The 16,450-nt window shown below is 43.7% G+C and overlaps 1 protein-coding gene across 1 annotated transcript in view; it reads left to right on the forward strand.

The window, feature by feature from the left end:
- The window catches only part of LOC311145177 (transient receptor potential cation channel subfamily M member 3-like), a gene marked incomplete at both ends in the record, with an annotated part of 342,943 nt that overhangs the window by 174,248 nt on the left and 152,245 nt on the right, over window positions 1-16,450 (forward strand). The window contains 4 exon segments of the mRNA XM_084181386.1: window positions 8,523-8,724; window positions 9,130-9,343; window positions 10,290-10,414; window positions 10,628-10,799. Of these exon segments, the coding sequence (XP_084037512.1) occupies window positions 8,523-8,724; window positions 9,130-9,343; window positions 10,290-10,414; window positions 10,628-10,799 (713 nt within the window).

The raw sequence follows: 16,450 nt of genomic DNA on the forward strand, positions 1-16,450 counted from the left end.
TGTCCACAACCTCAAACAGTCACACTCCAAACTCCACTATGGCCAAGACCAAAGAGCTGTCAAAGGACACCAGAAACAGAATTGTAGACCTGCACCAGGCTGGGAAGACTGAATCTGCAATAGGTAAGCAGCTTGGTTTGAAGAAATCAACTGTGGGAGCAATTATTAGGAAATGGAAGACATACAAGACCACTGATAATCTCCCTCGATCTGGGGCTCCACGCAAGATCTCACCCTGTGGGGTCAAAATGATCACAAGAACGGTGAGCAAAAATCCCAGAACCACACGGGGGGACCTAGTGAATGACCTGCAGAGAGCTGGGACCAAAGTAACAAAGCCTACCATCAGTAACACACTACGCCGCCAGGGACTCAAATCCTGCAGTGCCAGACGTGTCCCCCTGCTTAAGCCAGTACATGTCCAGGCCTGTCTGAAGTTTGCTAGAGTGCATTTGGATGATCCAGAAGAGGATTGGGAGAATGTCATATGGTCAGATGAAACCAAAATAGAACTTTTTGGTAAAAACTCAACTCATCGTGTTTGGAGGACAAAGAATGCTGAGTTGCATCCAAAGAACACCATACCTACTGTGAAGCATGGGGGTGGAAACATCATGCTTTGGGGCTGTTTTTCTGCAAAGGGACCAGGACGACTGATCCGTGTAAAGGAAAGAATGAATGGGGCCATGTATCGTGAGATTTTGAGTGAAAACCTCCTTCCATCAGCAAGGGCATTGAAGATGAAACGTGGCTGGGTCTTTCAGCATGACAATGATCCCAAACACACCGCCCGGGCAACGAAGGAGTGGCTTCGTAAGAAGCATTTCAAGGTCCTGGAGTGACCTAGCCAGTCTCCAGATATCAACCCCATAGAAAATCTTTGGAGGGAGTTGAAAGTCCGTGTTGCCCAGCGACAGCCCCAAAACATCACTGCTCTAGAAGAGATCTGCATGGAGGAATGGGCCAAAATACCAGCAACAGTGTGTGAAAACCTTGTGAAGACTTACAGAAAACGTTTGACCTGTGTCATTGCCAACAAAGGGTATATAACAAAGTATTGAGAAACTTTTGATATTGACCAAATACTTATTTTCCACCATAATTTGCAAATAAATTCATAAAAAATCCTACAATGTGATTTTCTGGATTTTTTTCCCTCATTTTGTCTGTCATAGTTGACGTGTACCTATGATGAAAATTACAGGCCTCTCTCATCTTTTTAAGTGGGAGAACTTGCACAATTGGTGGCTGACTAAAAAAATTTTTCCCCACTGTACGCACCACTTTTCCATTTTATGAAACAAGTTATGTTTTTCATTTCACTTCACCCATTTGGACTATTTTGTGTACAGTGTGCAAAAAAGTATTTGATCCCCTGCTGATTTTGTACGTTTGCCCACTGACAAAGAAATGATCAGTCTGTAATTTTAATGGTATGTTTATTTGAACATTGAGAGACAGAATAACAACAAACATTTTATAAATTGATATGCATTTTAATGAGGGAAATAAATAATTGATCCCCTCTCAATCAGAAAGATTTCTGGCTCCCAGGTGTCTTTTATACAGGTAACGAGCTGAGATTAGGAGCACACTCTTAAAGGGAATGCTCCTAATCTCAGCTTGTTATCTGTATAAAAGACACCTGTCCACAGAAGCAATCAATCAATCAGATTCCAAACTCTCCACCATGGCCAAGACCAAAGAGCTCTCCAAGGATGTCAGGGACAAGATTGTAGACCTACACAAGGATGGAATGGGCTACAAGACCATCGCCAAGCAGCTTGGTGAGAAGGTGACAACAGTTGGTGCGATTATTCGCAAATGGAAGAAACACAAAAGGACTGTCAATCTCCCTCGGCCTGGGGCTCCATGCAAGATCTCACCTCGTGGAGTTGCAATGATTATGAGAACGGTGAGGAATCAGCCCAGAACTACACGGGAGGATCTTGTCAATGATCATAAGGCAGCTGGGACCATAGTCACCAAGAAAACAATTGGTAACACACTACGCCATGAAGGACTGAAATCCTGCAGCGCCCGCAAGGTCCCCCTGCTCAAGAAAGCACATATACAGGCCCGTCTGAAGTTTGCCAATGAACATCTGAATGATTCAGAGGAGAACTGGGTGAAAGTGTTATGGTCAGATGAGACCAAAATCGAGCTCTTTGGCATCAACTCAACTCGCCGTGTTTGGAGGAGGAGGAATGCTGCCTATGACCCCAAGAACACCATCCCCACCGTCAAACATGGAGGTGGAAACATTATGCTTTGGGGGTGTTTTTCTGCTAAGGGGACAGGACAACATCACCGCATCAAAGGGACGATGGACGGGGCCATGTATCGTCATATCTTGGGTGAGAACCTCCTTCCCTCAGCCAGGGCATTGAAAATGGGTCGTGGATGGGTATTCCAGCATGACAATGACCCAAAACACACAGCCAAGGCAACAAAAGAGTGGCTCAAGAAGAAGCACATTAAGGTCCTGGAGTGGCCTAGCCAGTCTCCAGACCTTAATCCCATAGAAAATATGTGGAGGGAGCTGAAGGTTCGAGTTGCCAAACGTCAGCCTCGAAACCTTAATGACTTGGAGAAGATCTGCAAAGAGGAGTGGGACAAAATCCCTCCTGAGATGTGTGCAAACCTGGTGGCCAACTACAAGAAACGTCTGACCTCTGTGATTGCCAACAAGGGTTTTGCCACCAAGTACTAAGTCATGTTTTGCAGAGTGGTCAAATACTTATTTCCCTCTTTAAAATGCAAATCAATGTATAACATTTTTGACATGCGTTTTTCTGGATTATTTTGTTGTTATTCTGTCTCTTACTGTTCAAATAAACCTACCATTAAAATAATAGACTGATAATTTCTGTCAGTGGGCAAACATACAAAATCAGCAGGGGATCAAATACTTTTTTCCCTCACTGTGTGTCCATTACATGAAATCCAAATAAAAATCAATTTAAATTACAGGTTGTAATGCAACAAAATAGGAAAAACGCCAAGGGGGATGAATACTTTTGCAAGGCACTGTACATCAGTTTCAAGGGTGTTTATTTAAAACAATAAAGAAAGGGAAACAGGTCTCCTCCAGGAGACCTCTTCCGGTTTACCGTCTTCTGGGCTCCGGGGAATGCTGTCTCCTCTGGGGTAGAACACCGAACCCCTTGGTTCTAGCAGACCGTGAGGACGTCTATCCGGTAGCAACCTCTCACAACCTCCAACCGCTGCCCTCCTGGCAACTTTATGGGCCCCGTACGGCTGGTGAGCAATCAGCCCCTTGATTACTCACCAGCCTCAATCAGCCCCAATTAGTCCTGGCCGGAGGTCCCGTCGAGACCTGGCACTTCCAGCAGAGGGAGCCACCACTGTGTGATGTAGCCTCTGTCACCAGGCCTCGATGAGTCTCCCCCTGGTGGCTTGTCCGCGGTGCGCACACAATATAAATGTATGTATATTATTTTATATAAAAAGGTTTGTACTTATTTTTTGGGACCAATCACAAGTGGGGCGCCATCCCTAATGCTCTAATGGGCGAGCCGCTGCTTTAGTTGACCCAGTATACATGGTTTCCGAGCAGCCAAGCAGCTGTGTTAAAAATGAGCACCAATGTTCAACAGTTCATGTCCAAATCAACTCAAAGACTTGGTTTGATTTTACTTAAAGGTGATTTGGCAAAACAATTAGAACATTACACGGTTGCTCCCAGCTCTCCCATTGATTTGTAGTTAGCAGTGGCTACAATTAGCTGCAGTTAAAGTTGCTGTTTAAATCAATCAGAGCCGTGCATTAGTCTCTCCTGACCTATAGACTAATATCAGGGTAAGGAAGCATACAGTATGAAAATGTATGCACTCACTAACTGTAAGTCGCTCTGGATAAGAGCGTCTGCTAAATGACTAAAATGTAAAAATACAACTGTTATGGCTAAAATACACTGAACAATACACCAAACATTAGGAACACCTTCCTAATATTGAGTTGCACCCACCCTTTTGACCACAGAACAGCCTCAATTCGTCGGGGCATGGACTCTACACGGTGTCAGAAGCATTCCACAGGGATACTGGCCATGTTGACTTCAATGCTTCCTACAGTTGTGTCAAGTTGGCTGCATGTCCTTTGGGTGGTGGACCATTCTTGATACACATTGGAAACTTTTGAGCGTGAAAAACCCAGCAGTGTTTCAGTTCCAGACACACACCGGTGAGCCTGGCACCTACTACCATACCCCGTTCAAAGGCACTTAAAGCTTTTATCTTGCCCATTCATCCTCTGAATGGCACACATACACAATCCATGTCTCAATTGTCTCAACGCTTAAAAATCCTTCTTTAACCTGTCTCCTCCCCTTTATTTACGCTGATTTGAAGTGGATTTAACAAGTGACATCAATAAGGGATCATGGCTTTCACCTGGATTCACCTGGTCAGTTTATGTCATGGAAAAAGCATGTTTTGTATACTCAGTGTTCACCAGATGTGCAATATCTATGAATGAGACTGAGTTTAATTTTTTTGTGGAAAGGGTTCAACATTGAACCCGAAATGGATCTACCTGGAACCAAAAGGTTTATACCTGGAACCAAAAAGGGTTATTCAAAGGTTCTACTATGGGGGCAGTTGAAGAACCCTTTTAGGTTCTAAATAGCACCTTTTTTTGTAAGAGTGTATGTGATATGTCACTCTAATGAATGAGAGGTGTATCTCTAAAGGATGTTATTAAATATTTGTTTTTATGAATCTGCCATATGTTCTGCCTAAGTGGGCATTCAGAACGAACATAATACACACACAATAAAATGTTGTGAATCACCAAAATCACTATTTCTAGGGAGTTACATCACACTGAAATAAAGCATGCAATTGTCAGAATGTAGCACAGAATTAGAAAAACTGACGTTTCCCATCCCCCTTCCCCTCTCTATCACTCTCAAAATGGTATTATGGAAATGTAGACTACTGCTATCACTCCGGGTGACAGATGGAGAGAAAACTGCCTGACTCGAGCACAACCCACACATCGCACTAGAAGCTACTGTTTGTAAGCTGTGGAGGAAAAATGAGGGTGCTCCAGGATGAAATTGTTACTTTTACATCTGTAAAACCTGGGTCGACGACGTGCAGGTGGAGATAAATATTTGTCTTTTATCTCAGGCGGGCGGTTACATCATCTCAGAATAAAGGTTCCAGTTGTCTGCCTTCAGGGGCTCCTGTCTGGACCTGTCACATTTCAACTCCATTTATGTCCTATGCATATGACTATTGACCACTAGAACCTGGCGCCGACGAAGATGGCGGCCTCGCGACTAGCTCTTAGGAAACTTTGCAGTATTTTGTTTTTTTATGTATAATTTTTTACATTATTAGCTCAGAAAGTGTTTTGCATCATTACATACAGCCGGGAAGGATTTATTTCCAGAGAGACATCAAGGCATGTAACATACTCTGTTTCACGGAAACATGGCTCTCTTGGGATATTCTGTTGAAATCGGTCCAGCCAGATGGGTTCTCAGTTCATTGCGCAGACAGGAATAAATATCTCTCCGGGAAGCAGAAGGGCGGAGGTGTGTGTTTCATGATTAACGACTTGTGGTGTAATTGTAGTAACATACAGGAACTCGAGTGCTTCTGTTCACCCGACCTAGAATATCTCACAATCAAATGCCGACCGTATTATTTCCCAAGAGAATTTTCTTCAGTTATAGTCACGGCCGTGTATATCCCCGCTCAAGCCGATACCACGACGGCCCTCAAAGAACTTCACTGGACCTTATGCAAACTGGAAACCACATATCCTGAGGCTGCATTTATTGTAGCCGGGGATTTTAACAAAGCAAATTTGAGGACTAGGCTGCTGAAGTTCTATCAACATATCGACTGTTGTACTCGCGCTGCTAAAATCCTCGACCATTGCTATTCAAACTTCCGGGATGGTTATAAGGCCCTCCCCCGCCCTCCTTTCGGTAAATCTGACCACGAAAAGCAATTTAGACATATACACTGAAACGGTGACTGAGTTTATCAGGAAGTGTATAGGTGATGTTGTGCCCACTGTGACTATTAAAACCTACACTCACCAGAAACCGTGGATAGACGGCAGCATTCGCACAAATCTGAAAGCGCGAACCACCGCATTCAACCATGGCAAGGTGACTGGGAATATGGCAGAATACAAACAGTGTAGCTACTCACTCCGCAAGGTAATTAAACTGGCAAAACATCAGTATAGAGACAAAGTGGAGTCGCAATACAACGGCTCAGACACGAGACGTATGTGGCAAGGTCTACAGACAATCACAGACTACAAAAAGAAAACCAGCCACGTCGCCGACACCGACGTCTCGCTTCCAGACAAGCTAAACACCTTCTTCGCCCGCTTTGAGGATAACACAGTGCCACTGACGAGGCCCACTACCAAGGACTGTGGCCTCTCCTTCTCAATGGCCGACGTGATTAAGACATTTAAGCATGTTAACCCCCGCAAGGTTGCCGGCCCAGACGGCATCCCTAGCTGCGTCCTCAGAGCATGCGCAGACCAGCTGGCTGGTGTCTTCATGGACATTTTCAATCTCTCCCTTTCCCAGTCTGCTGTTCCCACATGTTTCAAGATGGCCACCATTGTTCCTGAACCCAAGAAAACAAAGGTAACTGAACTAAATGACTATCGCCCTTTAGCATTCACCTCTGTCATCATGAAGTGCTTTGAGAGACTAGTCAAGGATCATATCACCTCTACCTTACCTGTCACCCTAGACACACTTCAATCTGCTTACCGCCCCAATAGATCCACATACGATGCAATTGCCATCACACTGCACACTGCCCTATCCCATCTGGACAAGAGGAATACCTATGTAAGAATGCTGTTCGTTGACTATAGCTCAGCATTCAATACCATAGTTCTCTCCAAGCTCATCATTAAGCTCAAGGTCCTGGATCTGAACCTCGCCCTGTGCAACTGGGTCCTGGACTTCCTGACGGGCCGCCCCCAGGTGGTGAAGGTAGGAAACAACATCTCCACTTCGCTGATCCTCAACACTGGGGCCCCACAAGGGTGTGTGCTCAGCCCCCTCCTGTACTCCCTGTTCACCCATGACTGCGTGGCCAAGCACGCCTCCAACTCAATCATCAAGTTTGCAGACGACACAACAGTAGTAGGTTTGATTACCAACAATAACGAGACCGCCTACAGGGAGGAGGTGAGGGCTCTGGGAGTGTGGTGCCAGGAAAATAACCTCTCACTCAACATCAACAAAACAAAGGAGATGATCGTGGACTTCAGGAAACAGTGGACCCTTATCCACATCGACGGGACCGCAGTGGAGAAGGTGGAAAGCTTCAAGTTCCTTGGCGTACACATCACCAACAAACGGAAATGGTCCACCCACGCAGACAGTGTGGTGAAGAAGGCGCAACACAGCCTCTTCAACCTCAGGAGGCTGAAGAAATTTGGCTTATCACCTAAAACCCTCACAAACTTTTACAGATGCACAATTGAGAGCATCCTGTCGGGCTGTATCACCGCCTGGTACTGCAACTGCACCGCCCACAACCGCAGGGCTCTCCAGAGGATGGTGCGGTCTGCAGAACATATTACCGGGGTTAAACTACCCGCCCTCCAAGACACATACAGCACCCGATGTCACAGGAAGGCCAAAAAGATAATCAAGGACATCAACCACCCGAGCCACTGCCTGTTCACCCCGCTATCATCCAGAAGGCGAGGTCAGTACAGGTGCATCAAAGCTGGGACAGAGAGAATGAAAAACAGCTTCTATCTCAAGGCCATCAGACTGTTAAATAGCCATCACTAACACATTAGAGGCTGCTGCTGCCTATTGAAATCACTGGCCACTTTAAGAAATGGAACACTAGTCACTTTAATAATGTTTACATGTCTTGCAGTACTCATCTCATATGTATATACTGCATTCTATTCTATACTATTCTACTCTATCTTAGTCCATGCCGCTCTGTCATTGCTTGTCCATATATGTATATATTCTTAAATAACATTCCTTACTTTTTTGTGTGAATTGGGTATATGTTGTGAAATTGTTAGATATTATTGCACTGTCGGAGCTAGAAGCACAAGCATTTCGCTACACCCGCTATAACATCTGCTAAACACGTGTATGTGACAAATACAATTTGATTTGATTTGTATGTCTAATGGCTATATTAAAATGTTTAACAGATTTGTAGGAAGGCGAGAGAGTCTGCTGCATGGGGTTTGTGTGGACAGCCTTTGAAATCTGTTCTCTCACAGTAGATGAAAGGGAACTTTAGAACAAACCGGATTGTCCGATATGTAGAAAACGGGAATCATGTCAGCTCTATTCATGACATGTCTATTGGCAATGTTCAGAATGTTTCACCTCACCTCTGAGTTAGACGAGGAGAGTGAGGAGGAAGACGAGGAGGTTGTGAAGGAAGATAAAGAGGAGGAGAGTGAGGAAGAGGAAGCCAGCCCCTCCTCTGACTACCTGTACACCTGTTCCCTCTCTCACCCCTCCCCAGATGCTGCTGCGGCCGTCTGATTGGTCAGCACGTTGGCCTGCCCCCCGGCATCTCCTCCAGTCAGAATGATAAGGCGGAGCGTCTGGCTAAGAATGACAGCCTATCAGAGAAATGGTCCGTCAGCAAACACACCCAGCTCAGCCCCACCGACGCCTTCGGAACCATTGAGTTCCAGGGAGGGGGCCACTCCAACAAAGCCATGGTGACCACTTTATACATGGGATTGAATGATATAACATTGCTTTACATAGACATAGGATGGATAGATAAATAAGGGCATAGTCACATAAGCGTTATCTACAGACAGATAGGACCTATCCACATGACTGCAGACAGATATCTTGATGCGAGTAAAACGAGTCCGATTCCAATGAGCTTATTATATGTATGTAATCAAATGTTTTGAACAGCTTTATTGTACTCTCTCATTTTAATCTATATTTTACATTGATTCAATACCAACAAAATTACGGCTATTGGTAGTATGATTATATTATATCAGACATTTCTTTGTCTGTTTCTTTACGTACAAGAAAATGCATTGTGATAGGAAAAGTGAGAAGACATCAAACATACAAATGTGTTTTGTTTGTGTGTTCATTTGCAGTATGTGCGTGTGTCCTATGACACCAAACCAGAACTCCTGCTGCACCTGATGACCAAGGAGTGGCAGTTGGACCTTCCCAAGCTGCTCATCTCAGTGCATGGGGGCCTGCAAAACTTTGAGCTGCAGCCCAAACTCAAACAGGTCTTTGGCAAGGGCCTCATCAAGGCTGCCATGACAACGGGAGCCTGGATCTTCACTGGCGGAGTCAACACAGGTGGGCTGGGTGGGTGGAGGAATAAACCAGGCCCACATAGCGGGCTGATAACAACCACGTGCTGTGTCGTTGTTACCCATTAACCCTATGCTTCTGGTTGTCGCTACTCTTGTTTTGTGTTGTGTTGTGTGTGAATAATCAAAAGGGTTAGGGTTACTGCATATATGGGAAAGGTTATGAACAGAAAGAGAAGAGAGAGGTGTGACAGAAAGTAGAGAGAATAGAGGGGCAGAGGTTGGATATAGAAGAGAAATAATGGGGGAAAGTGGATGGAGAGAAACAGAAGTAGAATAGAAAAAGGGAAGGAAAGAGGAGAATAGTGAGTGTCAGGCACTATGAGATAATAATAATTGATTGGATTTATATAGCGCTTTTCTACCAACTGAGGTACTCAAAGCACTTTACATAGTAGGGGGAAACTCACCTCATCGACCACCAATGCATAGCACCCACCTGGGTGATGCATGGTGACCCTCCAGGCATGACTGGGGAGAGATAGAGGGGGAGAGAGATTGAGAGAAGGGGGGGAGCGATATATACGGTACCTGTCCGTCTCCCTGTGTCTGGGTGCTGTGTTAGTGTCTGACTGTCTTTATCTTTTAGTAGTGGGTGAATCATTTATTTAAGATTACGTATCAATAATGACAAAATGCCACTCTTTCTTAATCTCTCTGTCTAAAACACATAAAACTCTCTCACTCACATGTACAATCTATTATTGCTCACACACCTCTCTCTCTCTCTCTCTCTCTCTCTCTCTCTCTCTCTCTCTCTCTCTCTCTCTCTCTCTCTCTCTCTCTCTCTCTCTCTCTCTCTCTCTCTCTCTCTCTCTCTCTCTCTCTCTCTCTCTCTCTCTCTCTCTCTCTCTCTCTCTCTCTCTCTCTCTCTCTCTCTCTCTCTCTCTCTCTCTCTCTCTCTCTCTTATATATCACAAACATACACTCAGGGGTGATCCGGCATGTGGGTGATGCGCTGAAGGACCATGCCTCTAAATCCCGGGGGAAGATCTGCACTATCGGCATTGCCCCCTGGGGCATTGTGGAGAACCAGGAGGACCTGGTGGGAAAAGACGTAAGTTACAGTGTGTGTGCATTCATGCGTGTGCCCCATACTGTATTTGTGTGTTTGTGCCTGCTACTGTATTTCTGTGTGTATGGGTGTTTCGATCTCAAGCACTACACCCAGGATACACTTGACCAGAGAATATATTGTCTTCGACAGTTTATTATCTAACCTTCTGAGTAAGCGGAACGTGTTGGTGAACACTTTGTCGTGGTCCAACAGGTGGTCCGACCGTACCAGACCATGTCCAACCCGCTGAGCAAGCTGACCGTGCTCAACAGCCTGCACTCCCATTTCATCTTGGCCGATAATGGGACCACAGGGAAGTACGGTGCTGAGGTCAAACTCCGTAGACAGCTAGAGAAACACATCTCCTTGCAGAAAATCAACACACGTGAGTGGAGCCTGCCCCTGTCAATCACAGCAAGAGCCAATGACAGGCTTAAAAGAAAAATACCTGCACAGTGCACACTGTTCAAATGATGACCTCCCAACGTTGCTGTATTCACCTCTGGGAGAGTGCGTTAATTAAATATTGTGCAGGTATTTTCCCTTCTTTTCATATTCCCTAAGTAATTTACACTGCATCTGTTAAATTTGCTGGATGTTGGTATTCTACTACGACCCAATGACAGACTCATTCATGTAGACAACCTGGTTAACATTTCATATTCATATTCATGGTGGTATTCTGTCAGAATAAGCCTGAGGTAATTCTCCTCAAAAGGCTTTGAAAGTGGCCCTCTCTATCTTGGAGATGTTTACCCTCAACCAAGTATTTAATCTCCTGACACAGGTCATCATCGCCTCAACTAAAGCCAGTAATCCTCCCTTTCCACTCCTTCTAGTGTGTGTGCGTGTGTGTGCGTGTGTTTGAGAGAGCTAGAAAACCTCAGCAAACAGTCAAAATAGTTCTGCCATGTGTTTCACTGATGCAGAGCTTGTATGTACAGGTACACAACACAGCCACTGCTGGTGATGAGAGCGCAATTAACTTTTTCAAATGATCTGTTAGTGATGGATACAGTTACATATCGGGACATTATTTTTAGAAATATCTCTCAATATTATTTTTGCGCTAGTCGGCTCTACCTGCGCAAAAACTCAAGTATTTTTCCTTCTCTTGTTCTCCATCTTCTTTTCAAATGGTGAGCCAATATGTTTTCAGCACTTTTCTCATGGCTCTCTCTTGTCCCTCTGCTGCAGACATAGTAAGTAATATGTTTAGAACATCATCGCAATAAAATTGCAGTATCGAATCGCAATTCATATAGAATCATTATACTTAAAGAATTGCAATATATATCGTATTGGCACCTAAGTATTGTGATAATATCGTATAGTGACATCCCTTGCAATTCCCAGCCGTAATATATGTCTGTTTGTTAGTGTATCCTCCACAACGGCATTATTTCTGAAGAAGGATTGTGAGCTTGTCTATGTTAGGCCCTTGTCACATCACATTCTCCTACTTGAATTTCCACTGTATTACGGAGCCTGAGAACCAAACTGATTTGCATAAATATAAAAAGTATGTTTTATGCACACACCTCATTGCCTCCACTCTTGAAATAGACTTCACAATCATTTGAAATGGAGCAAAGACAGAAATGAACCTGCAGTTATTTTTAACCACATTCTGGCTATGATTGATTGTACCTGTCAACTGGTTTTATCAACAAATCCCTGTATTCATTTATGACTATTTAAGTATTCTATGCTCATAAATAATTTATATTTCCCATTTTGCACAGTATACCTTATGGAAATACTGCTGTATCACATAATATGACTGCTATCCCCCATATTTTCCTGTAATTTATGTCCATAACAGTGAATCGGTTCCTCGGTAGGCTTATCCTGTTTTATTAAACTGATACATTTGCAGTCTTTTCTAATAATGCTGTTTAGCACAGTCATCCAAACTCCTTTATGTCTCCACCTTGAACCTAATGGCTCCATACAATGTCCTGTATAACCTACCATGTTCTGCACCATACATTACAATCACTTTATATGATGTGACACTGTTTTATCAGTATATACATTACCGGTGAAAAGTTTTCGAACACCTACTCATTCAAGGGTTTTTCTTTATTTTTACTATTTTCTACATTGTAGAATAATAGTGAAGACATCAAAACTATGAAATAACACATATGGAATCATGTAGTGTTAAACAAATCAAAATATATTTTAATTTTGAGATTCTTCAAAGTAGCCACCCTTTGCCTTTATGACAGCTTTGCACATTCTTTGCATTCTCTCAACCAGTAGTCACCTGGAATGCATTTCAATTAACAGGAGTGTCTTGTTAAAAGTTAATTAGTTGAATGTCTTTCCTTCTTAATGCGTTTGAGCCAATCAATTGTGTTGTGACAAGGTAGGGGTGGTATACAGAAGATAGCCCTATTTGGTAAAAGACCAAGTCCATATTATGGCAAGAACAGCTCAAATAAGCAAAGAGAAACGACAGTCCATCATTCATTTAAGACATGAAGGTCAGTCAATACGGAACATTTCAAGAACTTTGAAAGTTTCTTCAAGTGCAGTCGCAAAAACCATCAAGTGCTATGATGAAACTGGCTCTCATGAGGACCGCCACAGGAATGGAAGACCCAGAGTTACCTCTGCTGCAGAGGATAAGTTCATTAGAGTTACCAGCCTCAAAAATTGCTGCCTAAATAAATGCTAAACAGAGTTCAAGTAACAGACATATCTCAACATCAACTGTTCAGAGGAGACTGTGTGAATCAGGCCTTCATGGTCGAATTGCTGCAAAGAAACCACTACTAAAGGATACCAATAAGAAGAAGAGTCTTGCTTGGGTCAAGAAACACGAGCAATGGACATTAAACCGGTGGAAATTTGTCCTTTGGTCTGGAGTCCAAATTTGAGATTTTTGGTTCCAACCGCTGTGTCTTTGTGAGACGCGACGTGGGTGAACGGTTGATCTCCGCATGTGTATTTCCCACCGTAAAGCATGGAGGAGGAGGTGTTATGGTGTGGGGGTGCTTTGCTGGTGACACTGTCTGTGATTTATTTACAATTCAAGGCACACTTAACCAGCATGACTACCACAGCATTCTGCAGCGATACGCCATCCCATCTGGTTTGGGCTTAGAGGGACTATCATTTGTTTTTCAAAAGGACAATGACCCAACACACCTCCAGGCTGTGTAAGGGCTATTTTACCAAGAAGGAGAGTGATAGAGTGCTGCATCAGATGACTTGGCCTCCACAATCCCCTGATTGAGATGGTTTGGGATGAGTCGGACCGCAGAGTGAAGGAAAAGCAGCCAACAAGTGCTCAGCATATGTGGGAACTCCTTCAAGACTGTTGGAAAAGCATTACAGGTGAAGCTGGTTGGGAGAATGCCATGAGTGTGCAAAACTGTCATCAAGGCAAAGGGTGGCTATTTGAATAATCTCCAATATAAAATATATTTTGATTTGCTGCTCAAAACGACATTTAATTTATACTCTGGTTGAATGTCTGTAGACCGTCGCTGCGACTGTCAGTTTCCTTGTTGCACAGACATGAAAAAAGTTCAAGTCTCTGCGACGTCCGTTGTTGTGGTTACCGGACTGCCATAACAACCACTTCAAATACTCCTGTGACAAGATGATGCAGGAGTTTTAAAATTCTCAGATAGAATTGCCAACTTTTATTTCGTCACACTGTGGCAGTAAGTTATTTTCTGTAAGCTCGCCATTACCTTATAAATAATTATGTTGTTGTGGGTTTATTTTGCTGTAATAATGAATTAAAAGTAGCTAAAGTTAAGACGTTGTCAGCTATACTCTGGTTATTATTTGAACTGGCTAGCCAGCTAGCTAGCTAGTAAACTAGCTAACAACAAACCAAAATATTGTTTAGAAAATTGCCTTTAGTTGCCTGGCTTGCTAGGTTGACATTTACTGAATTCATTTTTAAACAGATGGGTTTATTGGTGTTAAAATAGAGAAAGTATGCTATTTGGAGCACCGGGCTGCTGTCATGCACAGGCTGTCATTTTGTGTTTATAATTTTTCATAACAACAACAACAAGTTTGATGTCGGACGACAATAGAATGTTCATGATGTCGCAGCAACAATTGTCTACAGACATGCGCTAGACGGACTGTAAACCAGCCTTTACTCCTACCTTTATGTACATATCTTCCTCAAATACCTCGTACCCCTGTACATTGATCTGGTACTGGTACTCCCTGTATATAGCTTCATTCTTGTGTAGTGCTGAGCAATTAACCGACATTAATCGCTCAGCACCAAGATGGATACACTTTTACGCCACCTTTACGCCACTTTTACGCCACTTTTACGCCTGCTATGTTTGGCTATATACACAAAGACCGCATAGACAGCATGAGAGAGGAATGTACACAACACAACTATGATAGAGAGGGATAGAGAGTTCGTGAAAGTATGCCTTATCTACTTTGAAGAACTAGTCAAATGATTTCGTCAGACAGCTCTGCAGCATGCTTAGGCAAGCTAGCCTTACTAAATAGGATGACTAAAGTCAGTACAGTAGGTGAGCACAGAGAATGTTGTGTGACTGTTTGGCTGCTACTGCCTGAGCAGAGAAAAGATGATGACTTTAACCCAGAAGAGTCTAAGCCCTGTCTAAGCCGGGGGAGAGGGGTTCTACTAAGTTATATGGAATTGTATTAAGAAGGTTACACCAAGGATTATTTAGCTATTTGATTTTGAGTTTTAAGACCCATTGAAGTATCAAAAGAAAATATAAAAAAATTATTTAATTAACAATTATTTTTGTCCTTACTGCTACAGTACAGTACATGACCAAAAGTATGTGGACATCTGCTCGTCGAACATCTCATTCCAAAATCATAGTTATTAGTATGGAGTTGGTCCCCCCTTTGCTGCTATAACAGCCTCCACACTTCTGGGAAGGCTTTCCACTAGATGTTGGAACATTGCTGCGGGGACTTGCTTCCATTCAGCCACAAGAGCATTAGTGAGGTAGGGCACTGATGTTGGGGCGATTAGGCCTGGCTCGCAGTCGGTGTTCCAATTCATCCCAAAGGTGTTCGATGGGGTTGAGGTCAGGGCTCTGTGCAGGCCAGTCAAGTTCTTCCACACCAATTAATGTTCTTAATGTTTTGTACCGTCAGTGTATAGCAGTCACTGCTCTGGTTTTTATCCTGTCAAACAGAAAAGGCTATAACCCTAGTCCAGAGGCTGAGATGACACCCACCAATGGCAACTGTGAAGTCAACAGGAAGCAGGTAGAGACTTGCAGCCTTTGTCCATCCTGTCATGTGACTTATCGGCTTCCCTTTGTCATCCTATGCCTGGGCTCATATAAAGGGGGCTGGGGAGGCAAAGGGACGCCCATTCGTCATAACAGCATCTTAACTGGCCATTCATAGCGTAATTAACAGCATCCTAACATACAAACCATCAACAACCAACTCACCATCCCCAAACCAATATTATAGCGATCAATAAAAGAGAATACTGTGCAGCCGTCTTCATCGACCTGGCCAAGGCTTTCGACTCTGTCAATCACCGCATTCTTATTGGCAGACTAAATAGCCTTGGTTTCTCAAATGACTGCCTCGCCTGGTTCACCAACTACTTCTCAGATAGAGTTCAATGTGTCAAATCGGAGGGCCTGTTATCTGGACCTCTGGCAGTCTCTATGGGGGTGCCACAGGGTTCAATTCTCGGGCCGACTCTATTCTCTGTGTATATCAATGATGTTGCTCTTGCTGCTGGTGACTCTCAGATCCACCTCTACGCAGACGACACCATTTTGTATATATCTGGCCCTTCATTGGACACTGTGTTAACAAACCTCCAAACGAGCTTTAATGCCATACAACACTCCTTCCGTAGGCTCCAACTGCTCTTAAACGCTAGTAAAACTAAATGCATGCTCTTCAATCGAACGCTGCTTGCACCCGCCCGCCCGACTAGAATCACTACTCTCGGCGGGTCTGACTTAGAATATGTGGACAACTACAAATATCTAGGTGTCTGGTTAGACCGTAAACTCTCCTTCCAGACTCACA

Source organism: Coregonus lavaretus (assembly GCF_964263955.1).
Source record: "Coregonus lavaretus genome assembly, chromosome: 17".
In the NCBI taxonomy this organism is placed as follows: domain Eukaryota; kingdom Metazoa; phylum Chordata; class Actinopteri; order Salmoniformes; family Salmonidae; genus Coregonus; species Coregonus lavaretus.